The sequence below is a fragment of the Curcuma longa genome, chromosome 11 (assembly GCF_044706935.1).
Source record: "Curcuma longa cultivar G26 ecotype Majalengka, Jawa Barat chromosome 11, ITB_CL_G26_1.1, whole genome shotgun sequence".
NCBI classification, from domain to species: Eukaryota; Viridiplantae; Streptophyta; class Magnoliopsida; order Zingiberales; family Zingiberaceae; genus Curcuma; species Curcuma longa.
In genome coordinates, this window is record NC_133871.1 from 14,780,278 (window position 1) to 14,805,219 (window position 24,942).

The 24,942-nt window shown below is 36.8% G+C and overlaps 6 protein-coding genes and 1 non-coding gene across 10 annotated transcripts; 4 read left to right on the forward strand and 3 right to left on the reverse strand.

Moving 5' to 3' along the window:
- Nucleotides 1–1,121: 1,121 nt before the first annotated feature.
- On the reverse strand, nucleotides 1,122–5,454 carry LOC141840705 (protein NETWORKED 2C-like). Its single transcript, XM_074728764.1, has 3 exons — nucleotides 5,361–5,454; nucleotides 1,748–4,628; nucleotides 1,122–1,659 (listed from the first exon to the last, which is right to left on the reverse strand). The coding sequence occupies exons 1-3, from the start codon at nucleotides 5,452–5,454 to the stop codon at nucleotides 1,629–1,631; spliced, it is 3,006 nt and encodes a 1,001-aa protein (XP_074584865.1). The 3' UTR covers nucleotides 1,122–1,628.
- Nucleotides 5,455–7,473: 2,019 nt separating this feature from the next.
- On the reverse strand, nucleotides 7,474–8,409 carry LOC141842136 (protein SODIUM POTASSIUM ROOT DEFECTIVE 2-like). The gene is made up of 3 exons (XM_074730351.1): nucleotides 7,909–8,409; nucleotides 7,750–7,825; nucleotides 7,474–7,662 (listed from the first exon to the last, which is right to left on the reverse strand). Exons 1-3 carry the CDS (start codon nucleotides 8,347–8,349, stop codon nucleotides 7,517–7,519), a joined length of 663 nt encoding a protein of 220 aa, XP_074586452.1. The 5' UTR covers nucleotides 8,350–8,409; the 3' UTR covers nucleotides 7,474–7,516.
- A 3,351-nt stretch (nucleotides 8,410–11,760) lies between these two features.
- LOC141839073 (histone H2B.11) lies at nucleotides 11,761–12,402 on the forward strand. Its single transcript, XM_074726729.1, has one exon. It carries the CDS (start codon nucleotides 11,802–11,804, stop codon nucleotides 12,252–12,254), a length of 453 nt encoding a protein of 150 aa, XP_074582830.1. The 5' UTR covers nucleotides 11,761–11,801; the 3' UTR covers nucleotides 12,255–12,402.
- A 1,145-nt stretch (nucleotides 12,403–13,547) lies between these two features.
- Nucleotides 13,548–13,889, forward strand: LOC141837186 (uncharacterized). The gene has a single exon (XM_074724632.1). The coding sequence runs from the start codon at nucleotides 13,548–13,550 to the stop codon at nucleotides 13,887–13,889; it is 342 nt and encodes a 113-aa protein (XP_074580733.1).
- A 341-nt stretch (nucleotides 13,890–14,230) lies between these two features.
- LOC141841026 (putative ADP-ribosylation factor GTPase-activating protein AGD6) lies at nucleotides 14,231–18,114 on the forward strand. Its single transcript, XM_074729155.1, has 3 exons — nucleotides 14,231–15,127; nucleotides 16,086–16,175; nucleotides 17,505–18,114. The coding sequence occupies exons 1-3, from the start codon at nucleotides 14,312–14,314 to the stop codon at nucleotides 17,973–17,975; spliced, it is 1,377 nt and encodes a 458-aa protein (XP_074585256.1). The 5' UTR covers nucleotides 14,231–14,311; the 3' UTR covers nucleotides 17,976–18,114.
- Nucleotides 18,115–18,736: 622 nt separating this feature from the next.
- On the reverse strand, nucleotides 18,737–23,657 carry LOC141841926 (UDP-glucuronic acid decarboxylase 6-like). Of its 4 annotated transcripts, none has more exons than XM_074730125.1 (13): nucleotides 23,525–23,657; nucleotides 23,214–23,322; nucleotides 22,820–22,906; nucleotides 22,288–22,375; nucleotides 21,165–21,256; nucleotides 20,884–20,948; nucleotides 20,706–20,794; nucleotides 19,877–19,954; nucleotides 19,661–19,754; nucleotides 19,453–19,519; nucleotides 19,309–19,372; nucleotides 19,166–19,206; nucleotides 18,737–19,076 (listed from the first exon to the last, which is right to left on the reverse strand). In XM_074730125.1, exons 2-13 carry the CDS (start codon nucleotides 23,304–23,306, stop codon nucleotides 18,885–18,887), a joined length of 1,050 nt encoding a protein of 349 aa, XP_074586226.1. In that variant the 5' UTR covers nucleotides 23,307–23,322; nucleotides 23,525–23,657; the 3' UTR covers nucleotides 18,737–18,884. The 4 variants fall into 4 exon arrangements, with proteins under 4 accessions (XP_074586226.1, XP_074586227.1, XP_074586228.1 ...); XM_074730126.1 differs by having other exon boundaries at nucleotides 23,214–23,339; nucleotides 23,525–23,646; XM_074730127.1 differs by having other exon boundaries at nucleotides 23,214–23,334; nucleotides 23,525–23,612.
- A 940-nt stretch (nucleotides 23,658–24,597) lies between these two features.
- Nucleotides 24,598–24,670, forward strand: TRNAR-CCG (transfer RNA arginine (anticodon CCG)). The gene has a single exon. It is a non-coding gene; the product is annotated as a tRNA-Arg (tRNA).
- Nucleotides 24,671–24,942: the final 272 nt, after the last annotated feature.

Consider the following 24,942-nt stretch of genomic DNA (forward strand, 5'->3'; position numbering starts at 1 on the left):
GAATGAAGAAAAGGGCAAAAGACACAATACCAAAAGAAAAGCATAAAAAGAAAAGAACGAACCTGGTAGAAATCAGCGTAGGTCAAGATGGGAAACTGACCCTTGATTGGCTCCAGGAGCCTCACGGCGATGTCTAGTCCATTGTTGGCGCCATGCGAAAGCTCCTCCTTGAATCGCATAGTCCCAAAAGGCCCTCCGGTCTTCGACACGGCGTCGTAAGTACCTGCCGAGTGCCACCTGAAGCCCCAGACCTCCAACCTCCAAACTCAACCACCGATATGCTCGAAAACATAGAAAATCTAACTAAATCAAGTGGCGTTGACCACATACGCAAGGCGGAGCATCAGCGGAGGCAGTTCTTATCTGCGATGAGGATACGGAGCTTCCTCTTCGCTTTCTCCACAGCCTTCAGGTACTGCTCGCACACAGAAGGATACGCCTTCCCCATCTCGGTAACGTAGACGACGACGACAGATTAAGAACAAACGAAGGCAAGTGGCCGGCCCGCTCCTCCACTCAGTAGTAAAATAGCCAGGGTTTTGCCCGAGAAGAGAAAAAACTCTAGCAGCTTGTTCCTCGCCGCAACCATAAAATATGAACGTAATCACCTTTACCATCGTTAAAATGTCTTGTTACCACTTTGTTATTTCTAGTATCTCAATCTAATATACTTCAGAGGTGTACTTAAGGACTACCCCACAGTTGTTCAGCCAAAGTGGTCTTGGTTAATTCAAAAAACTTATTGATAGGCTTATCCTTTTATTCTCTGGTTCTCGTGGTGTTCGAGCAACAAAAATTTGGAGTGCCCTTGAAAAGTGAGTAGTCCCCTTTGTAGTCAAATGACCGTGAACCATCGTACAGTGAATGCACTCAAATTGTAATTTTGACATGCATTTTGTCTGTCAGCTACAATTCTTCTTCCAACTAAAAAAACTTTGACTTCTTCGTGAAACTCATGCAAGGAATAAGAGCATAGTAAGGCTACATTGGACAATAGATTACATTTCTGTAAAGTAGATGCACTAGAAGAAGACTATTTCATTGTTTAGGCCAAGTTCTTGTGTTTCGTTCAGTGAAAGGAATCAGAAGTATGGAGTCTAGTTGCAAAAGATTTACTTTCACGCTAGTGAAATTTTCTGCTGGAGTTGATCAAAGGAAAAAAAAAGATCAAGCACATGAGTTCAAATTGCAGTATTAAATATAATATTAGTTATATTCAGTACAAAGTTCTTGGTTAAGAAATGGGGAGAAGGAATAACTTCTTGAGTGTTACAAGTAGGTAAAAGAATCCAGGCATTGAATAATAAAGCAGATGAGGTAATGTTGGGGGGCAAAGAATCAGCATCGCCTAATTTAGGTGTCCAAAACATGAAACTCAAAACTCAACTTCTTTCACCAAGAAGAAATAAATCCAAAGCCAGCCAATCAAACTTGCTAACGGAAGTTGTTCCTATGTAGGAATAAGATGCAACTGAGACAAACCATAGATACCATCCAAGCAGAAGGCGTCAGGCTGCAGAAGATGTTTAGACGTGCCCTCATCGTAATAGTAGTAGTTATTATCATCCAACAAGAAATGAACTTCTTGTCAGGCTGCAGAATGTGTTTATCATCCAACTAGCAATGAGTTATTTGTCAGGCTGCAGATTGTGTTTAGACCTGCCAAAGATAATACCACTAGTTTAAGCAAAAGATAGACGGAAATCAATTTTGGTTATCTACAAACTTGCACAAGTTTGCAACTCACCGACGTTCAACTCTATCCTTGCTGTTTTGTTTCTGGAACACTGGCTGTATGCGTTGAAAGAACGATGGCTTTTTAGGCTTCGCACCACCAAAAAGGAAAACACGCAAGGGTATTGTAGCTCTCGGCGAATTATCCAAGTGAGCATGAAAGCGGCCTGATGGAAATGGTTCGAACTTCCCACACGACTTAATTAATTGACCATCAATTTCAGCTTGAAGCTTCCTAACTTGCTCTCTCCCTGACTGTAGCTCAAATTCAGCCTTAGTAAACTCCTGTTTCATGTTCATAACCTCACCATAAAACGTTGCAGCTTCATATGGAGTGAAGAAAACTTCTTCAGATTCAGGTTTTGTGTTGATGGCACCGGATATCTCTTTTTGCAATTCAGAAAGACCTGAGATCCTACTTTGCAGCTCCCCTCTTAAAAGTGCGCTATGTTCCAACCAAACAAGGGCTTCAGTTTTTAATTCCCTTAGCTTTGAGATTACCAGTACCGATTCGGGACTAGCTTCTGCTCCTGATGTCTTCTTTTCATTGAGACCATTGATCTCAGCTTGTAGATTATTATATTTGGATTTGAATTCCTGTATGCGATGGAATGATGAACTGAATCTAAGCCAAAATTCTAAATTTCCCTCGACCAAGGTGTCAATATCTCTTCTGAGCTTTTCTGCAATAGGTGAAACCCAATCTGACTCATTCATGTTATTTGCATAAGTGCTTTGTGTAAAGGCATTTTCTTTTTCCATACACTCAGCAAGTGACTCCGTTTTAGTACATGATAGGTTTTGATCTTCAGTTATCGTAGAATCTTGAAGTTCATAGTTCTTCGTGACAACTAAAGATTCAATGGATGTGCTTTCAGCCTTTTGTTGACCGTTCCAAGAATCTATAGCGACATTAGAACTTGTCTTCATAGAGGATAGAAGTTGTCTCAGCCTTTGGATCTCATAATCTTTCATTATGATCGTATTCTTCAGTCCTGATATCAAAGCCATTGTTTCTTCATTATCTTCATCACTTCTCTTCTCTGTTTCAGAGAATGTTCTCTTTGTTTCTTCATAATTTTGCAAAACTGATGTGTACTCGGCATGTGTACCATCTTTTTCACCTTCTAGACCGCTAGAAATTGTTTGCTTAAGGCTCTTTGTATTCTTCAGTTCTGATATCAAAGTCATTGTTTCTTCATTATCTTCATCACTTCTCTTCTCTGTTTCAGAGAATGTTCTCTTTGTATCTTCATAATTTTGCAAAACTGATGTGTACTCAGCATGTGTACCGTCTTCTTCACCTTCTAGACCGCTAGAAATTGTTTGAGTGTGCTCACCCAGCAGGCTTTTTAAAGTTTTAGTCAGATGAATGCTAGAATGGATTTGTGATGAACCTTTCTCCTCCAGGCCCTTTGTTTCCTTTGGGTCCTCAATCGTTTCTGAAGCATCCTTGAGATGAGAACTAGCCCTATTATGTGATGCATCTTCCTTACAACGTCCAAGTCCTTGAGTTGCATTAATTTCCTCTACCAAATCTACCTTGATATCATTAATTTCAGTTATCTCTATGACTTGACGGAGTTTATCTGTTTCAATGTTACACGTGGAAGATTCTTCCTCTACAGATGTATCTGCAGTGCACCCATTTTCCAGAGGTTTAAAAGTCTGCAGCTTCTCTGAAATATCGCTGAGACTACAACAGGTTTCAGTAAATTTTTGACTGCAACTGATTTCTCCACTATGAACAATTTTCTCAATTGCTCGAACTCTGTTTAACTCCTCTTCAGCTTCCTTCAGCTTTTTAGACAATGCATTTGAGTCATTGATCAGAGATGTTTTCTCCTCTTCCAATTTGTGAAGGGATTTTTCAAGATCATTGTTTTCAGAAGTCAAACGATTGATTTGCACAGTTTGTGATGAAACTGTCATTTCCAATGTGCTAACCTTATTTACAATTTCATCAATCTTCTCTGCAATTTCATTCACAGAAGTTTCAGGACTCATCTCAAAATATATCTTAATTTTTTCACCAATGGACTGTAAATCAAGCCTTGCCTTGTTTAAAGCATCTTCCTCGATATTTACAGCAGACAAACTCATATGTGTGTTTTTGCCACAGATGTCTGTATCTTCCGCATTTGATTGGCAATTCTCACCTTGGAGAGACTTCAGTTTTTCGTAAGCAACCTGAATTCTTTCAGATTCTACTTTTGCTTGTTCCTGGGATTTCTTTCTCAGTTCCTGCAAGTTAACCATGGAATCCTCGCAAGACTTAAGAGCTGTGGATGTCATCAAAGAAAGTGCCTCATGGTCCTCAATGACTGTGGTGGTACTAAACTCATCTTGCAAGCCACAAACTTTCTCTTGCATCTCTATTATTTGCTTTTCAATCTCCCAGTGCTTGGCTATCCCACTTTCATAAGAATTCCTGATGAATTCTTTTTCAGTCTGTAGAACCAATATCTCTTTCTGAAGCCTACCTATCTCTTCTTGGGCCACTTCTAAACTTATCTGTGGCACACTATTTTTCTGTTGTTTATTCAAGGAAGATTCACTCTCTCTTCTTTTGTTTATTAATCCCTCCACTAGTGCCTTGTTAATTTTACTTGGATCAATTGGGATAATTGCTTTAGGAAGACCATCATCGTACTCCTCTAGCATGGCATACTGAACTTGATCAGGGCAAGCAGTTACTATGGTGTGATTGGCCTTGTGTAATTCTCCCGATATATGGTCATATCTTTCAGCCAATGCCCTGAATGCCCGGTGTGCATCTTCCACAAAATTTATCAACTCTGGTCTTCTTTTGAAGTACAATTCTGCTCTCTTAGCAAAGGAATCAGCATCTGCATCAATGAGCTTGAGCATTGCTTTAACTACATTATCCATCTCTGCAGTAATGTTATTGGTGAGAAAAATCAAATATGAAGATTGGTAAATCAAGATTTTGTTTATATACAGAGCACAAAAGAAAACACATTGTTCAAAAAGAAGAATGCTTGCGACCATATATTTAGTTTCTTTCCACTAATTACAGGTCGGAATCAATAATACTGGAGATTATATTTATCACAAACAAATTGGCAAACAAAGTCGGCTCACGTTTTAGATCAGAGTTTGTTTCTTTTTTCTTTCTCTTCCTGTTTAATTTTGATCTTGATTTTCCTACTCAAATAATCAAAGTTTTACCAAACCAATATTCATCGCCAACAAAATCAAAGTCTTTTTTTTTTCCTAAAGAGTCTTTATTTTTAACTCTTCCATCGTCAAATCCCGAAAATGAAAAAGTTTAAAACCTTAGTGAGACCTTTATGCATGTATTCTCTGATTCTTCCTGTGGAGAAAGAACAAAAGAAAATTCCGAGCCGTTTGAAAACGGCAAGCATACATGTATATCAATTTTCCTTAATGTGTTTTCGCCTATTTCCATGCGACTCGGGCAGAAATAGGAAATGAATTGAATTATCGTCCTCTTAATTATTTCCTCACAAGAAAAACAAGAGAAATGGATGGTTTCATTTCGTTTCTTTTTTCCTTATCTTATTTCCATCCAAACAAACAGAACACAATCATTGGGACGAAAATGAACAATGAATCGGTCAGGGAAAGGATAAAAAGTCGACCTTGAAGGCTGTTGTCGAGCCATTTGGACTGCTTCGTTCGGATGTGGCTCGCCCACCACCACGAGTAGGAATTGGTCGCCGCCCTCTGCAGCATCTCTCTGCCCTCGCTCCTGCCTCCCTCTCTCTCTCTCTCTCCCTTTCTCAGGCGATGATGGGATCGAGACAAGAGGAGGAACCGAGGAAGGAAGGAGGAGGAGACGAGGGGGAAAGCGTAACGGAGAGGGAGAAGTAGTGTTTTTGTAGCTGCATGCTAATTAAAGAGGGAAATAGCGGAAGAGAAGGGAGGAGAGGCATCGCAACCTTCGGAGTCGTCCTCGTTGTCGCAGGTTAAACAAGGAACGAACGGTCACAAGGCGGATTCTGATCGAAAGCAAGGCGAGGAGCGACATGGCGAACGAAGTAAAAAATTAAATATGTAATAAAATTGAATACTGATATAAACTATTAATACCATAAAATATAATTCTAATGCAATGTTGGTAGTATGTATTATCATAAAATAATAATTTAAATTACAAAATATAGAGTATATTTATTTATTTATTGGTTGTTATTCCATAGCCATTTAAACTTAACCATTTTATGCAATGCCAATGTAAATCTTGCCATATTGTATTGATATCCAAGTCTGAACTATAAAAAATAAGTGAATATCCAAATCAAACTCATTTGAATTAGATACCATTAAAGTGCAATAAAGAAATATTAGTGATATTGACAATAATGAATAGCATCATGTAAAAAAGGAGTTGACATCTGATATATTATATGACAAATTAAACAATCTAGTAATCATTATAACCAAATATTAGCTTTATTGCAATAATTATATTAACCATCCTAACCATTTCATAACTTCATATACATATTTTGTATATGAATATACTTGATACAAAAAACGCAAAACATGTAAACATAACAATGCAGATGCATAGTGATGCTACTTCATTTAGCATCAAGAAAATTTTACAGTTGGCCTAATTAAGTAATATATAAAACTTCTTTGTTGTTTTTATATTTGGCAAAATTGGTTTAATCTTACTTAACACGACTGGAATTTTAATGAGATATGGATATATTTAGCTTGCATGATCTCTATGTAGCTTGCTGAGAAGGCGACGAAGAGCGGAGGAAGAGAGCCGTCACAAAGGGAAGAGGACGCGAGGGAAACGACACGGATCTTCTCCAACAACGCTTTTCATTAAGATTTGCAATTTCGCCATCATGGCCGTCAATTGAAAGGGTTCCACCTCATCAAGTGTGTGCCAGTGAGAAAGAAATTGTAAGTGACTTATGTAGCGCGATTTAGGTGGCCGAGAAGTGATCAATGCGAACAACTATTAGGTTTTTGATACGGCACATCACTTTCGGCTATGAACCGTTAATTCATGATTTTTGTGGTTTTGGACTGGGATTGGCGTTGCTTGGGAGATCACATATTCACATGGGTTTGTTGATGACGACGCCGTAGGAGGCGAGGAGACGGAGCAAGCGATCGACCATGTCGGTGGCCTCCGGGTTGTTGGAATTTAGACGTCCCCCATACGACCAACTGAAGTCGACGTGTACATTTTCCTTGAATAATCTTTTCTAGAGGTTAATCTTCTGGAATTATCCATCGTGTGGAATTAAAAGATTTGATTACCTTCAGTTTATCTATATCGTGAAGCTCGAAATTTTCTAATCAAATCCCCGAAGAATTATTGTCCGAGGACTGCACATATTCACAGCAGAGATAAACAGCAACTATTAATTCCAATCAAATCAGCGGTTTGACTGGAAAATCTCTAGTTGAATTGGTCGATCCAATCAATCCACTAGTTCTCGAAACACCAGGGACCATTGGAATTAATATTTCGGACAATTCGTCCTTTTAAGGTGGTCTTGTTTTTTCCAACCCTCGGGCAATGAGCTATGGTCGTTTTTGAGTTCTGTCCATTCCTGTATCATGTTGGTTTCTTCATTAATTGCTTTCTCGTTCACTTTGGGATGTTTCAGATTAAATTAAAACACCATGACTAATGGAAGCACAAGTACACTAATAATGATCACAGCTTAAGACGGGATTCATGAAATAACTTTCAGCATAGATCAAAAGCAAACTTTGCCACACTTTTCTTAATCACGTCGAAAGGAAGCGGATCGATCGAATGGAGTTAGAAGGATGCTGAAGCCCGAGGAGGTGATTGCCAGAACTGCGCATGCTTCACCTTGGAGATGCTGTTGAGCACGCTCAGCGGCGTCACGTCTCCCACCACAGTCACCTTCTTCGTCGCCAAATCCACGCTGAAAGATCTCACTCCTGCTTCAACATCCAATCCATGGTTAAGTGATGGATTTCCATGTTTAAAGCAGATTAAAAAAAAAAAACTGAATCTAATGGTCTCACCTTGCATCTTGGCTATGTGCCTCCTCACCTTCCCTTCACAGCCTTTGCAATGCAGGGACACTCTCAGAACAACCACCTAATTAGAGACAAATCCAACCAACAACAACATATTAAAAGAAAGAAACATCCAAATCAAATATAGACGCGACTGGTTAAAACCTGATCTTGTGTTCTAGTAGAAGAAGACGGCCTCAAAACAGCCCCTTGATTGCCTCCTATGCGTTCCGATCTTGGCTTTTCGATGGCTAGAAAGCTCGGAATTTGTACAGGATTTTCAGGAAATATATCGTAGTAAGAGTCATCAAGTCTAAATCTTGAAGATTTCAGGAGATATTTAGAAGAGTCAACATCTGCTGAGCTCTTCCTCCTTGCTGCCTTCGAGTCACTACTGTGTCTTGCTCTTGGTTTGGAGGATGAGTTGGAACGATCGAAGTGAATCCTCTGTGGGTCTCTGAGACGGGGTGTGTGTCGATCGATTTCCATTCGGGTTAAGGGTTGGATCGTGGATTTGTGATGGATGGTGGAGCAAGTGGCTAAGGAAGCAGGGGAAGAGCAGGAGAAGGTCTTTCCTTTCATTTCTCTCAGGAGCAGGGGAGCCATGATTGGAGGAGAGAGAGCATGCAGGCGTGGAAGAGCAGTGAGGGGAGAAGCTTCACAACAAGGTAGATTGATGCGGTTTTAAAGTGGGAGCAAAGTAAGAGAAAAAAGTGGCAAGAAACAGGGGATGAGATTGAGGAGGACCAGGGAACAGGGCACCAGTGTGGTGCGAACTGTGGATCTTAGTTGAAGATTTGGATTAATAAAAACAAATAAATGACCTTAATGAGTTGATTATCATTAGCTTAAGTTAAACCATATCATAATGACAAATGTCTATCACTCATTAAGCTGAGACATTTTAGAAAAATTAAAGTGCTGGTGGGCTATCAATCACAGCCGAAACCTTTCGGCCACATTGACTATTGACTTGCATCCTTTTGGCCAGGTTTTCTCGTTTGCAAACAACCCCAACTGTTCTTGGTTTAAGTCTGAGATTAGCTTCAAGCATATCAAAGATAGTTATATTACTAATTAGTGGGAGACAATTTTTAACACTTCTAATTAACTTTGTCTGCCCTTAATTTAAGCCTAATTTGCAGCAAAACATGTCCGCTTGCAGTTTAATTGATTCTCGTTCTCAGGACAAAGCTTGGGTGTGTTAGGATATGGCCATTAGTTTAAATTATCAGTATCATTCACGAGAATTGATGTCCTGAATTGACATTGAAGGATTAAATAAAGATTTTAGAAATTTGATACGTATACCGATTTTATAAATTTATATAAAATGGATTATAATTATTCTAAAATGTATTAACTATCGTAGGTGCTTCGGAATCGGATGTGTCAATAAGAATATATAACATGTAAATATGATAATGCACTTTAAAATCCTAGTAGTAAATGTGTCATATTAAAGAGGAACTCCAAATTACTTCTTTGATGGAAATGTATCAACTCGCGATTTGTTATCATCATATCGATTGCTAAATAATCATTACTATTTTATGTAATAATATTAATAGAAGCCAAAGAGATACTTTTGCCTGCCATAATCCAAATTAGTCTTCCACTGAAAATTGGAATCTGATGCTCTTTAGCACTACTAATTTAAATATGAATTCATTGACTATGATGTTTCCTCTCATGCAAGACACTATATATCCGAGTTCCGATAACAAGATTATATATTAAAAAAAAAAGATTATTCATCTCTTTCTGTAGTATCTCGTGACATAAAAATAATTATCATTATATGCAAATTTGATATAGCAAGTAGATGTTAAACTTTTAGCAAGTGATAATCATCTTTAAGCTTTTTTTTTCATCAATTCAACTTTATCAATCCTTCTTTTTTGCCACTCGATCTCTGATTATTCCTCCTCCAATCTACTTCAAATCAATACCATGGTCTTAAATTAGATAATATTATTGTCTAAAGATCCTTCATGTGGACTATAGCTAGCAAATGGGTTTGCTTTAAGAGTCTAAAGAAGGCAAATAATATGTTATTAAATAGGAACATATTCCCACATTCCATGGAAGTAACCATGTCTCATGATGATAACTTAAAAAAATAATCCAACACACACTGAACTTGTCAAAAGAAGGCTAGAAAGTGAAGGCGATAAGTTTATAAACAAGACGAGTTGTCATTGTGTAATTTGTTTGATGAAACTTTTGGGCCTCTTTGACAAATAGGAGAGCATGTGGATATTGTCACTTGAGGAAGATAGGTTGTATATTATACTAAATTTTGGATAATTGAGTTAATCATTACCCTGTTATTAATTTGCTAGTTGAAGCCTGATCATGATTAAGCCTCAGCATGCTCAGAGTAGTCTTTGCAGAGTAATGATGCATGCTGATAGAGATAATCTTCCTTTAATGATGGATCATCCATTTAATTGGTTGGATTGATTTGAGACCACAGGGTCAACTGATCAAAGTCACAAACAGTTTTTTATATTAAGATTCCCTTTGTTGTCTAAGTTAAACTACCACTTAATTACCACAAAAACTAAAGCTGTTACAAGTATAAAGATTGTTAATTATCTTTACTTGAATGTTTACAAGTGTAGAGGGTGTTTTGAGTGTAATCTAATATAAATGCATGTATTATAAATGTAGCACAAGTACATATAGTATATATACATTATGATACACCTAGTCACAAGTGTGTATCTATGCGAAATGACTTAGAAATAGTGTTGTTCAACAATATTTATTGGGACAACCAAGACTTAGTGGCCCTTTTGCCCTTTCAAAATTCTCTTTCACCCTTGTCGATGCTTCTCCATTCCTATGGAAGAGATATAATTAATTCTTAAATTCTAAATTATTTTCTTTTCTTGACTTCTTTTTATTCTCTTCTCCCTTATAAAAGTTATAAGACATTCAAAGTTTATTGGACCTTAAAATTTAAACATTTCAATACTGAAATTACTGTGTCATTATATGTTGAAAAACAAATTGCTGACAAAAATAAATATCCGAATGGAATTCTATCATTTTAAAAAGCAAGATTTAATTTTTATCTAAATATTATAATTAACTACTTAGTCAATAGTATGCCCACTCATTGGAAAACAATGGTGGTTCGTCAATAACGAATAAAAACTAATTAGGAGTGTGTTAACTATTACATCACTGATTTAAAAGTAGATGTCATATTGACAATATTTTTGAGACGATCGATACTAATAATTCATTTGGTTATTTTAAGGATATAGGAGGGAACTCTAATATTTTAATTCATCTATCTATTTAAAATTTAATTAAAAAAATAATCAAAGATATTGTAAAGTAATCAAACAACTTAATAATAACAGATAAAATAATTATATAATATAAAACGGTTATATAATTAATTTTAACTACAATTATCACATTAATTTGTATTCATATTTTATTTTTTTAGAAATATTTAATCAATCCTTAATCTTCTGAAATTTATATCATTTCAATATATATATATACATATATAATGTATTTTAATATTAAAAAATTAATATTATCTATTTTAAAATTTATATAATCGTGTTTTAAAAAAATTATATAGTATTTTAAAATTATGAAATGTAATAATTTTAGATTAGTAAAAGCTCTTAAGAGCTCTCTAATCCAAAATATTTTTTTCATAAATGTTTTTAGATGTATCAATTTAATCTGTCTTTTTTTAATACGCGGACGATGGATTTATCGTAATTTTTTTACGCTACATTTTTCACTGAACTATTATTAATTGATCGATTAAAATATACTTTTAGAACGTAGATACGGCGCCCAGTTCGAGTAATGTAGATAAGTTGTTTCCATAGATCGTAACCGTCGGAATGAAACGAAAATTAACGTTCTGATGTCGTCCAACGCATCGATCCTTGACTCCTTCATTCAAGCCAATCAAATCACAGCGCCTTCCCTATATATAACAAAGTCATTTATCGATTTAGTTCCCAATTACCGCCTTAACCGAATCAAAGCTTTTCTAGGTCTCCGTTGTTGGAATCTCGATGGCGCCGAAGGCCGAGAAGAAGCCGGCAGAGAAGAAGCCAGCAGCCGAGAAACCGGCGGAGGACAAGGAGAAGAAGGCGGAGAAAGCCCCCGCGGAAAAGAAGCCCAAGGCGGAAAAGCGCCTCTCCAAGGACGCTTCCGCCGGCGACAAGAAGAAAAAGAAAGTCAAGAAGGGGACGGAGACCTACAAGATCTACATCTTCAAGGTGCTCAAGCAGGTTCACCCTGATATCGGTATTTCGAGTAAGGCCATGTCCATCATGAACTCCTTCATCAACGACATCTTCGAGAAGCTCGCCCAGGAGTCCTCCAAGCTCGCTCGCTACAACAAGAAGCCCACCGTCACATCTCGAGAGATCCAGACGTCTGTCCGCTTGGTGCTTCCCGGTGAGCTCGCCAAGCACGCTGTTTCTGAAGGGACAAAAGCGGTGACCAAATTTACGAGTTCATAAGAACATTTTTCAATGCGTGTGGCTAGGTATCCGGAATTTGCCTTAGAAATTTAGCGTGCTCCATGTTTTATTTTACGATGGGAAGGAAAATTCGTTATGATGTAATATGCTACTTTCCCAAATGCAAAATTGCCGTCTTTTTACCCTACATTGTTCCTTAGATCTCTAATTTATTAATTATTATTATTTTGAAATTTTGTTGATTATCTGTTTGTTACGCTTTTGCTGTTTGCTCATCATTTGTGATTTTGATCTCACAGCGTGCTGCAATATCTCTGATAGATTTAAGCTTTCTTTGTTTCCAGTGATTAAACAACTCTAATTTGTTGTCTATGAGTCGTGTTATCTAATCTTATCCCCTGATACTTTCGCACTAAACCTTTTCTCAATAAATCTCTTTATCTTCTATAATGTTTACATTCTTTCTAAGGTAATCTTCAAATTTCAGAAGATTACATCAATAATAAAAATGCTAAAATTTATTTTTTTTTAAAGTGTTTGAACCACAGGCAGATCGATGTAATTCAATATGTTTTAATTTGTTGCCGAACTCAACATGAGATTTTCGATTTTTTTAAGAGCTTAAAAGAGTTCATAATGTGCAATGCTGATGCTTCATATTTACCGCAAGTGTCGGACATCAAATTCTAGATTTAATAGGTGAATTGATACTAAACATTTTTCAGAGATAAATATTAAAAATAATTACTTGTCTTTGCCTCTGCTGTCTGCAATTGTAACTTGGTGGGAGATTGTGGTTTTGTTGATTTGGCTTCATACTTCGTTGACCATCAACTTTACCTGCTACTCCTTTTAATAAAAAAATTATTTTCAACTAGTGCATGAGAATTCGGACAGAAAGTTTGTTAGAAAATTATTCAATTAAATGGATATATATTAGATATTTTAGCAAAATTTTAAAGGTACTTATGTAATATTAGGTTATTTTATTTTATTTTATTTTTATGGTAAAATGTTATTATTTATAATTAAAGTTTCTAATTAATAGAAGTATGGAGATTAAATTGCATTTTTTTAATATCTTAGTAATAGCTGGATTTGGTCAACTGTGCCTGAAATTCTTTTAATTAATTTTCTTTACTGTTTGGTGAAATGTGGCATTAAAAAATATATATTTTTTTCAATAGAAAATTTGCGATAGTTTCATGGATGAATTGATGAACCAGCCGAACCATGAACACAACAGGAGTCGTCAGAAGCCACTAATTCACCAGCTCCTCAATCGCGCCATTACTTCTATCGTTGCCACAGCGTCCGTCGATCACGTCCGCCATGCCCTTCCTTTTCCTCCTCCGCCGGTGGCCACTCCTCGTCTACGCCGCCACCTGGACCGCCCTCATCTCAGCCACCGTCTTCTCGCCGGAGGTAGCCTTTGTGTGGGCCCTCTCGCCGGCCTCCTCCTTGCGGTCGTGCGGTGCGGCATCAGTGCGGCTCCCGATGGATGGCCCTCCAAGTGAGGCAGTGTGCGTGCCTGCCTACCTCTTCGACCGATCCGCCATCGACGCCGTCATCCCGCGGCTGTTCAATGTGGCGGTGCTTGCGGCCTCCGTTAGTGTCATGCGCGCCGTTGGGCTGTGGGAAGACGAAGAGGAGGAGGAAGAGGCGATCCGTTGACCGTAACTAAAATATATAAATTAGATCCGTGGAAATACAACTAAAATTATGACATTTATGTAATATTTTGTGTAGTATAATTCAAATTGTCAATTTTTGTGAAGAATTTAAATCTGAATTATTGAAATTATTAATGTTATAAAAAAAATTAAATCAGAGATCAAATTATTGGGTTGACAGTTCAAATAAGATTTAATTATATTAAAAATGAGCTAATAATTAACCGCACGCCGAAAAATATGAATAAATAAAGTCACGCCCAGCGAAGGAAAGAATGAGTGACGAAAATGGCTGCGATTCAAGATCGCATTGCCCTCCACCGTTACCTGAATTCCATACCGACTACCCTGATCGCTAGGCATTTCGTGTTCTAGGATTTTCATCCCTCCGCTCGATCACATCGGAATCTTGCATCTTGATCGATGGCGGACGCCTCCGCTGCCCGCCGCCTGCGCCAGCTACAGGCGCAGCCGGGGAACAGGACGTGCGTTGACTGCGCCCAGAAGAACCCGCAGTGGGCCTCCGTCTCATATGGCGTCTTCATGTGTCTCGAATGCTCCGGGAAGCACCGGGGCCTCGGCGTTCACATTAGCTTCGTCCGATCGGTCACGATGGACGCCTGGTCCGAGGTCCCGCTAAGGAAGATGGAGGTCGGAGGAAACGATCGCCTTAACGCTTTCCTCGCTGAGTACGGCGTCTCCAAGGAAACGGACATCGCCGTTAAATATAACACGCGGGCTGCCGCCGTGTATCGCGAGCGGATCCAGGCCCTCGCAGACGGCCGCTCGTGGCGTGATCCTCCCGTCGTCAAGGAAACGCACGGTTCGGGGGCGAAAAAACCTCCTCTGGGATCAAGCGCCAGCAAAGGTGGCAACTTGACGGGTGACGGTGGTTGGGATAGTTGGGACGGCGAAAATTTGACATCGTCGTCCGATATTCGGAGGAACCAATCGGTGGGCGATTTTAGGGCCGGAAGTGGAGGTGAAAGAGGGGCGCAACCGCCCTCGAGATCCAGATCAACGGAGAACATCTACTCCAGGGGGCAACTGGAGGCATCAGCCGCCAACAAGGAGAGCTTTTTTTCGAGGAAAGTATCCGAAAATGCTTCTCGTCCTGAGGGAATTCCTCCATCTCAGGGTGGAAAATATGTTGGTTTTGGATCGACACTGCCATCTTCTGCTCAGAGGAACGACCCTTCGGGTGATCTTCTCCAGGACACTGTTTCCATGGTTTCTCAGGTGTAGGAAACTTAATCCTGTTATACATATTTAATAATTCACCATGCTTATGTTTTTGGTTTTACATTTGAATGGTCTGTCAAGTAGAAGTCGTTATAGAGATAGATTTCTAAGATTCATGTATTTAATTTAACTAGAAAGATTTATATCAGTAAATATAATCTGTTCAATCAGTTGATAGTTTCTCATGATGAAATGGTTTTCCTTTGCTTTGTACATATATATTTTACTGGTACCCTTGATTAGTTGAGCTTTTCAGGCTAAAAGTTCAATTGTTGCAGAAAAAGATCTTGGTAATTGAAAAATCCATCATGTAGGTATCTTGGGATATTATCATCATTGTATCTCATACTTTGGCAGCTACTAAACAACATTAGATTTAGTGCGGCATTGCATTTGTTGACATATTCTTTGCCTTTTGATGGTATATTGAATTTCAACCTATTATTTGGTTTAATAATAGCATGTTTACCATGGTTAAGCTTGTGAAGCCCAACTATTTTGGATCAGGCAAATGGATCTTATCCCTCCATTAACTTATGCAAACTTATAACTTATGCATAGTTATCACTAATGGTATCCATATCTTTTTATTTCACTTATAAAGTAATAACATATCGATAGTATCTATAATATAGATTGAGAATCAACACAAACAAAATGCCTATGGATGATAGGATTAGTAAACAAGTCTGCATACTTGTTTAGCTAAGAGGTTGGACAACTAAGGTATCTAAGATCCACACATGAAGAACTTATGGATGTAGTACCCTTGTATCATCAAGAAAGGATATGCTGTCATCAATAAGAGTTTTGTACCATTACATAAATGCAAGGATGAGTTTTTCATAACACTTGAGGTTTTTGAAAAATTATAAGCCTATTTCATAATTGGATTCTATCTTTGGCTTCGCTGTATTTGATAAGAAGATATGGCTTAATCTTGTTTATTTAATAGGGTCTGGGTCGACTCTCTTTTATGGCTACCTCTGTTGTACAGTCGGCTGCTAATGTTGTACAAGCAGGCACAAAGGATCTAGCATCCAAGGTACCCTTCATTGTTTTTTTTTTTTTTTGCTTGTTCTAATTGCTTAAGCTTTTCCATGCATAAAATGTTTGAGCTTTTCTACCAAGTAATTGGCACTCATGTGAACCCCTCAAATATTACTTGCTCCTTTGGTTAAACACATTTCTTGTGTTAAAAGCATATAGCACCTTATTTTCAAGGCAACAAGGGCTTAACATTGACAGGAAAGGATACAAAAATTGGACTCTTTTTTGATTCAAACTTGGTTCAATAAACCGGTTTACTACTCAAATCCATACCTAATGTTGAGGAAAAATGAATTCTTAATACTTGATTTACTTAACAATTGAATTGTTGTAACAACCCTATCTCGGGTTTCCTTACAAAATTAATATCTTGGGTAAATATATATCATATTTTGCCATCACAGGAAAAATCTAATAATGCATAAATCTAATATTGCATATATATCCTTGTATGCCTGTAAGTCTCCCATAAATACCATTAATTTTTACCAATCTCATGTTAATTTCTTTTTTTTTCTCTCCCTGCTTCTCTATTATCATTATATTTTATTTCCTTTTGATCATTTTTCTTAGTATTGAAATGTCATTCAAAATATTAATAAAAATACATGAAATAATTAATTAATAATATCAATAGCCAACTAAATTCACTTCATATGATATTTAAAGTTAACGGACAACATTGCCAATTATAGTGATTAAGTTACTATTCTAAGAGAGATAAATTCGTTAATGACACATATACCAGATTTTTAACTTTAGAATGATATAGTTTTAAAATTAAAGTGGCCAATGTACAAAATAGTAAATTTGTATTTTTGCCATATCAATTTGGATAAAGTTCAATAACCAATTGACTATTTTTATTTGTATTTTATTAGAAAGTTAAAATCATTATAACAATCACAGCAACATGCATCTGAGCTAAGAAAACAAGTATTATCAAAAGGTTTACCAAAGTAATGCACATGTTTCTAAATTTGTTTTTTATGAAATCCTTCATAGCATTAGTTATATTTTAAATATATACATATTCCTCATCTAAAATTTCTTTAATAGCAATTTGTAATAGCTTATCAGAAAACAGATATTCAGGGACCTACGCAAGCGTCATAATCCCATCTAGGATTGGATGCTTATTTTGGTTTATCCTCAAAGATCTGGAAGTCAAGGCATTGGGCTTGCATTTTTTTTCTTCTATATCTCCTAACTCTATTTACTTCTATCCTTCTAGAGTATTCTTGTAAAGTTTCTACTGAACCTCTTTCTTCACTGAATTAGCTTGAGTATCATTCTAGTGAAAATTTTCACATTTCTGATACAGGTATCTGAAGGAGCTTATGACGAAAAAGTGAATGAAACTGTGAATGTGGTTGCTACAAAAACCACTGAGATCGGGCAGAAGACATGGGGGATAATGAGGGGTGTGATGGCGTTGGCTTCACAAAAGGTTGAAGAATACACCAAAGAAGGGATCAATTGGAAGGGGGATGATTGGCAATGGAAGGAGAGAGATAACATTGGTACTAATAAAGAATCTGGGCTGGTTAGCAGGTACCAGAGTACTTCTGAAGATAATACAACTAGACATTACAATTCCACCAGTTCCTGGGACGATTGGGATGACAACCAAAAGAAGGAAGAGCATGGAAAGGAGAGACAGAGTAACGAAGGTTGGGCTGGCTGGGATGATGACAAAGATGATGACTATGAAAGTTGCAATCGCAGCTCATCGAACGTTGCTAATCAGAACACGAAATCTGGCTCTGCATGGTCCGAAAGTGGCTTCCGCTGATGCCAATCTGTTTTCTACACCATTTAGCATCAAACTATTTGTTTTTGGTCAACCTGTTTATTTTTTATTACTTGGGTATATTCCCAGTAGTCGCATCAGACAAGGATCATGTGCACTTTTTTCGATATTTTTGCAAGGATAGTGATTCATTGTAATTACAATTACTGAATTTGTTTTCTGACGCTTAATCCGCACCTTATTCTTTAGTTAATGGCAACTTCGTGCATAATTTTGCATGTTTTTGAGATGACAAAGGGGGAAAAAAACAAAATCTATAGTATAAAAAGCATTTACTATTAGCCATAGCCAACTATGATATAGTACTTCAGTTGCTTGTTGATCCAACAATTTGTGGAAAACATTTTCCAGTATCTCTTCTATCGTTCAGGATTGTCTCAAATTTTATCTTCGTTGTGTATATCCACTGTGTTCTGTCTTCGGCTGTTCATTGAGTCAACGATTTTAAAATAGTTTGACAATTTTTTCTCTTTGTGCAACAAATCCCTTGGACTTGCTTTGATCAATAAAAAAACATACGTGTTGGATGATAAACTTAACCCTCAAATTGTCTATTTCCTTTAAGCTACAGAGCGAGTTGCTAACCTTTTTAGATTTTAGCATCTTGTAATCTTGTATTTGTGCATTAGTAATTCCAATGATGATTATATGATCCTATTTTGAAGTTTCTGTGATTGGCTTCATCCAAAATTCAACAAAAGAGCTTGCCATCATAAACCAAAATGATCACACTAGAATATCCATGAAATGAAAAACTGGACTTCAGCGATGATGATGTGATGTGTTATTGTCCGCCCTTCGGATGGATACTACAATTACTTATCACCGACGCATTGCAAACACTAATTTCTTATTAATTCAGGTCGAATATCTCTTCAAAAGAGACGGGTCTTAATTTGCTTTCTTCTTTGGAACACCCAGACGCTGCCGGAAATCTTCCTCCATAAGAGGTAGCCCCTCACGCAGCGTGATCTTGGGCTCCCATCCCAGTAGTCCCTTTGCCTTTGTGATGTCTGGCTTCCTCTGCCGTGGATCATCAGGCGTGTTCTCTACAATCTTCAAAGGCACTTGGGGATCGATTAACTGAAGCATCAAATCAAATCACTTTAAAACCCATAACTTTGATGAACAGCGTAATCAGCACTACAACTGGAGACCATGACAAGGCGTACCTCTTTCACTGCTTCTGCAAGTTCCATCATTGTAAACTCGCCTGCAGCAAGCAAAATATCAAACAATAGGTTACCTGGCCATGATGAAGTCAGGATATTTCAGTTTGGAAAGTATTTGTGCATTCACATGGTCAATAGGTTACCTGGGTTGCCTATGTTAATAGGACCAGTGTGGTCACCCTCCATCAGCCGAATAAGACCATCAACCTTGCGTTTGAAAAGGTCACAAGTCAAACGATTAGTCAATATCAGTAAATACGACGAAATTGCAACTGGAGGATATGCACCATGTCAGAAACATAGCAGAAGCTACGGGTTTGTGTTCCCGGTGCTTGCACAGTTAATGGCTCACCCCTGTATAGGATACAACAAAATTGAGTAGACTTAGAATTCAGCAGTCAATCAATGACAATTAAGAAAAGTGCGATGACAACTTTAATGGGAGACATTAGGAAGGGAATATAAGGAGGAGCTATGTGATTCCAAGAGTAATACCGAATTGCCTGAGCAATGAAGTTGCTAACGACTCGACCATCATCAATGTTCATGCGTGGTCCATATGTATTGAAAATTCTAGCAATTCGAATTTCTGATAAGAGAACAAAAGGAATAATCATAATCATCTGAAGGGTTTACTAGGACAATATCATGCTAATATCTTCCAGTAGTGCAATTGAATAAGCCAGAAATTGGTAACAAGTTTTGGTGCACCTAGGCCATGCTGCCTGTGATAGTCGAACATCAAGGTCTCTGCAACACGTTTTCCTTCATCGTAGCAACTCCGTACTCCTATGAGAGAAAAATCAGTTCTAACAATCACATAGACTCAAAAAATAATTGCAAAATTTAACAGATTCTTTAATGACACCGAAATTAATTCTGTTGCCTTACAGTTAGATAATGTTTGTGGAAGTGGAAACAAAAGCACTAAGCCATCTATTCAAATAATCATTTCAATGTTATAAGAACCATTTTCTTGTTCCCAGATGCATCATAGTTTGCATCATTGCGGTGCTACACATGTTTTGGGTAATATATACACGGAGAAATGGGAAAAAGGAGAAGGAACACAGACAAATACTACCTCCTACACCAAACTATAAAGGATTTCAATTGAAGAAGAGAAACAGGTAGCCACTGTTTTGTCTTCATTTTTCTGATTTTCCATTTTTCAAATTTTTTGTATTAACTTTTTATTATTTTTGAAGAAGATTAAATATCTTTTTTCTTGTAAAAAAAAAAGAATGTTATCCGATAACATAAAAAAGTTGCTGATAAATATTTGTTTTTATTTATTTTTTTCAATTTTCAATTTGTTTTCTACTCTAGGAAAACAAAAATACTGCTGTTTCATTCTGGAATTTATTCCCTATCAATTGCAAATTTATGCTTTGCCTGTAAAATCAAAGGAACGGATGAATAATCAGTTTGCAATGAGAATCAGCAAGTGGTGAGTAGAAGGGGAAAGGTAACAGTAAAAGATGGTTTTTATACCAAGAAAGAAAATCAGATGCAAATATCTTTAGATGCTTAGACAAACCTATAGGATTAACATTGCCCCAATATTCTTCTTTTTGAGGATGCTCAATTGGATCTCCGTAAACCTCTGAGGTTGATGTCAATAGGATTCTGCAAATAATTACTTATATAACAATAAGAATGTTGTCACAGCTAAATGTGCCAAACAGAATAGAAAAAATAATAAAGGAACAACTTACCTTGCTCCAACCCTCTTAGCAAGCCCCAACATGTTTAAGGTGCCAATAACATTTGTCTTTATTGTCTGGTAAAATATTAATTATGATGATTTTACACTTTTAACTATCCTTGATAAAATATAACCTTTTAACCAGAAAAATGAAGTGACAATATCAATATATGCTATTACTCTTGAGATTAGATATGACAAGCACACAAAATACTAGAAAAATCAAGTGGGAGAATTAACTCTCTTTTACAAAAGGAAAAACAATGCAAACTTCAACATTTGAAGACATACCTTAACAGGATTGTACTTATAAAAAATTGGAGAAGCAGGACAAGCAAGATGATAGATCTGATCAACTTCTAGCAACAGTGTCTCGGTAACATCTACAGATAAGGGTAAATCAATTATAAGCTGTCAACAAAATCAATATAAACGCACACAATTAAGACTAAAACATACACCAAGAACAATATTCCTGAGCGCAACTGCACAAACCAGGAAAAATACAGAGAGGAATATGATGAACAAAACACAGCATAGTGGGAGACTTTGTAAACCATATTTTTATCTTTCTTGTCGTCATTAAAACCAATATATCTGGAAAACCTTAGAAAAAACTAAGAACACTTTCAACAATTAAGATATTAAGGTTGTTCAAAGATATAAATTCTACAAGTACATGCCTTCATTAGTAGGAAGATCAAGTTTGTGAAACATGGTAAATTATTGATAATTTTCTTCCAGACTTCATGGGTATGCCAATGTAGCAAAACATTAAATTTTTTTATCTCCACTCTCTAATTATAAATATGCTAAGTTACCAGGTAAAAGTAAGAACTGTTTGAAATCTTCAAATTATTAGTAGATTATATGTTCACTTCTTGGTAGCAAATTTCTTTCATCTCTAGTTTGGAGATACACATTCTACAATGACATGCCTTCATTCATAGCCATAGGTCAATCAAGTTTATGAAACATGCTAAATTATTCATAATTTTCTACCAGACTTTGTAGGTATATCACAGTGCCATTACTTGATGTTTACATAAGTACATTAGAATTGTAATTTCCTCTTTTATAAGTTTTACATGTTGAAGCTACGGAATAAAAGCGAGAACTATTGAAGCCTGAATTTCTATCATCTCTAGTTTAACCATGTAAAAGAAATTGACATAAGATCATACTTATAACCTAATAAAAAAAAATATTCTTCTAGTACATTCTAAATTTTGCAATGTGCCCATATACATACCACATTCTAATGTCTCTTGTTAAGTAAATCATATCTCATATATTGATATGACTAATTAAATATCTTAACGCAATAAAGGCATGAAATAGAACACAGAAAAATACATTTGCATTATGATTGACTGAATAAATATTGATGTTTAAGTAAGAAGAAACAAGATACCGTGTCTAATTAGCTCAAATCTTGGATGACCAATCCACTTCTTTAGGTTATCTTTGGATCCAGTGAAATAGTTATCGATGACAATAACCTGAGTGAATACATATTTATATATATGCAAATTATCTTAGAGATACTAAGTTCCTGCAGTTCATATTCATTTGGTCAATAAACAACAAATTATGCAAAATCTATATATGCATGAATTCTATTAATCAGATAGTCATGGCATCTCAGAATAATTTCTTAGCAGAACTAATGACAGATTCAAATAAAACTGAAGAACAAAGTTAACATGAAAACCATACAACAAAGATATATTTTAGAAAAAGCAATTTGACAGTATCATATTGTCATGTGTTGATGTTGAAATCTTATTTATACATCAATTTTACCCCAAATCGTAGATATGAAGTTTTATCAATATGTAAATGGGTAATTTTGCTCTAAAACATATGCAAATGGATAATTCCACCCCAAATGTTGAAACAGTGTTCAACGTAAAAGGATTCATGCTAATTAGCATGGAACATACCTCATTCTTTTCGTTTTCCATCAACTTGTCTACAAGATGAGAGCCAATGAATCCAGCCCCTCCAGTAACCAAAATTCGCAGATTTGACTGCCATGAAACAAACTATGAGGAAGAGCATATCTGACAAGAATTTTAGAAGACCAAATCAAATGAGAATGGATCCTCAAAATCACGAACATATCCTTAAATGGAAACAAATGAACACAATGAAATGCCATCTTCAAAGATTCTTCTAGATTTAAGCCATGTGCAAATACAACTACCCCAGTTAATCCACTATTAGAAACACTATGCCTTCTACCAAATCTCGATAGTTATTGCAACATAAAGAACAACTTTTGTAATAAAAAAGAGTAATTTTTCCAATTCCGTGGTGGAAAATAGGTAAGTTTACCTGGAAAAATTTGGAAAATCGGAGTGGCGAAGGGAGTGGAGGTGGTCTCGTGATAGTTTGCTGATCGCCGCCATTGACAGTCTCCGATGCCATTGTTTGGATCTCTGATCTGCAACGGCGTCTGGCCTTCAGATCAACCCAAAATTTAAGCAAAAAAAGAAATACGCCTATATGATCGGAGAAACCCAAAAATAGCAAAAGGATAAGATGCAGGCAAAAATGACAAAGCAAACCCCACCCAATCGGGAATTTTGAATCTAGATCTACAATTACAAGAACCAGATTATTTCCTTTTTCTAAACGAATATTACCTTCGAGATCGAATCAAAGATATTCAATTAGTTGAGGTTTTAGGGATCGGCTAAGGACGAGTTCCCGTGGAGTGCGCTCAGACTATACATTCCAAACTGGAGGGGCTCGGAGCTGAGCTGGCACCACGTGGGCTCACCGAGTCACCGATTAAAGAGGCCAACCACTCACCATTTTATCAAAAAATAAAAATTTGAATTGATATCTAAGCCGTGATTTTTTCAAAAAATAAAAAAATCCTCTCTCATCTAAAGACTGTTCAATATCTGATTTATCTCTTTTTACATTTTACATCAAACATATAAATGAATTAGATAGAAATAACTTTCTAAATAAATATAAATTTTTAAATTTATATATCAATGTTATTAAGTAAAAGTTTAACTCGTTTATTTTATAGAATTTAATTTCACATTTCTTTTTAAAATACTGTCTCATTTTACCTGAGAAGCACCGCGGGACATGGTGGACCCTTCCTTTTCTCCAATTGTATATCTGGTACGAAGACACGTAGAAAGCGCTGCCGTATAAATTTTCTGCAAGCCCTAATCGCCATAATCCTAGCTTGTTTAGTCGCTACTTGCCTATTGCGAGGAAAAGGGTTCTTGCTTGCCGGTCGTTGTCAATGGTGAGGTACCGCGATCGATAGGCGAAGGCGGAAAGGGAGTCGGTGTTCGCAATCCGAGATGCAAAGGCGACAATTTCCGATTTTTCCCTTAAAGGAATCAGCCGATCAAGGTGGGTGATCAACGTGATGTTTTAGCAACGAGAACGATCTAAAGGTGGCCAAGCATTACTTTTTCTGAAATCTATCGTTTTAAGGCAAGACCTGAATAGTTTGTTATTTTATCCTCCTTGTTTTCTTCGTTCGAAAATCATTGATCACTGATACAAGATAGAAAAAGCAGGATCAGCCTTCAAATTACACAATTGGTTTTGTTTACTTGATTCTTATTCACAGCTGATTTCCAATTTTTCGCTTTCTTCCATGTTTTCTCGGATCATCTTCGCGTAAAGAAAACCATAGCTTTGTCAAAATCTCTGATAAGAATATGTTTTAGCAATTCAGATGGACGATCGCATAGCGGAGTGGATATCGCGTTAGACTCCGAATCTAAAGGTCGTGGGTTCGAATCCCACTGCGGTCGTCATAACCAACTCTTTAGATGCTGTGTTTTGCAGTAATTTTTTATATTTAGGACCACAGGTTGCTGATGTCTTTCTCGTAGGACTTCAAGTTGACTGTATATTTACCACCCTAATGGTCCCACGGATCGGGAGGAGGCCATATTTCTATCTTCCAAATACAATGCTTCGGCCTTCGGGACGTCTTTTTCTGTTTGATAGTTCTTAATCATTAAACCCGTTTTATCACATTGGTTTGTTCCAAGTGTAAGAAGGTTAATTTTGCAACATGAAG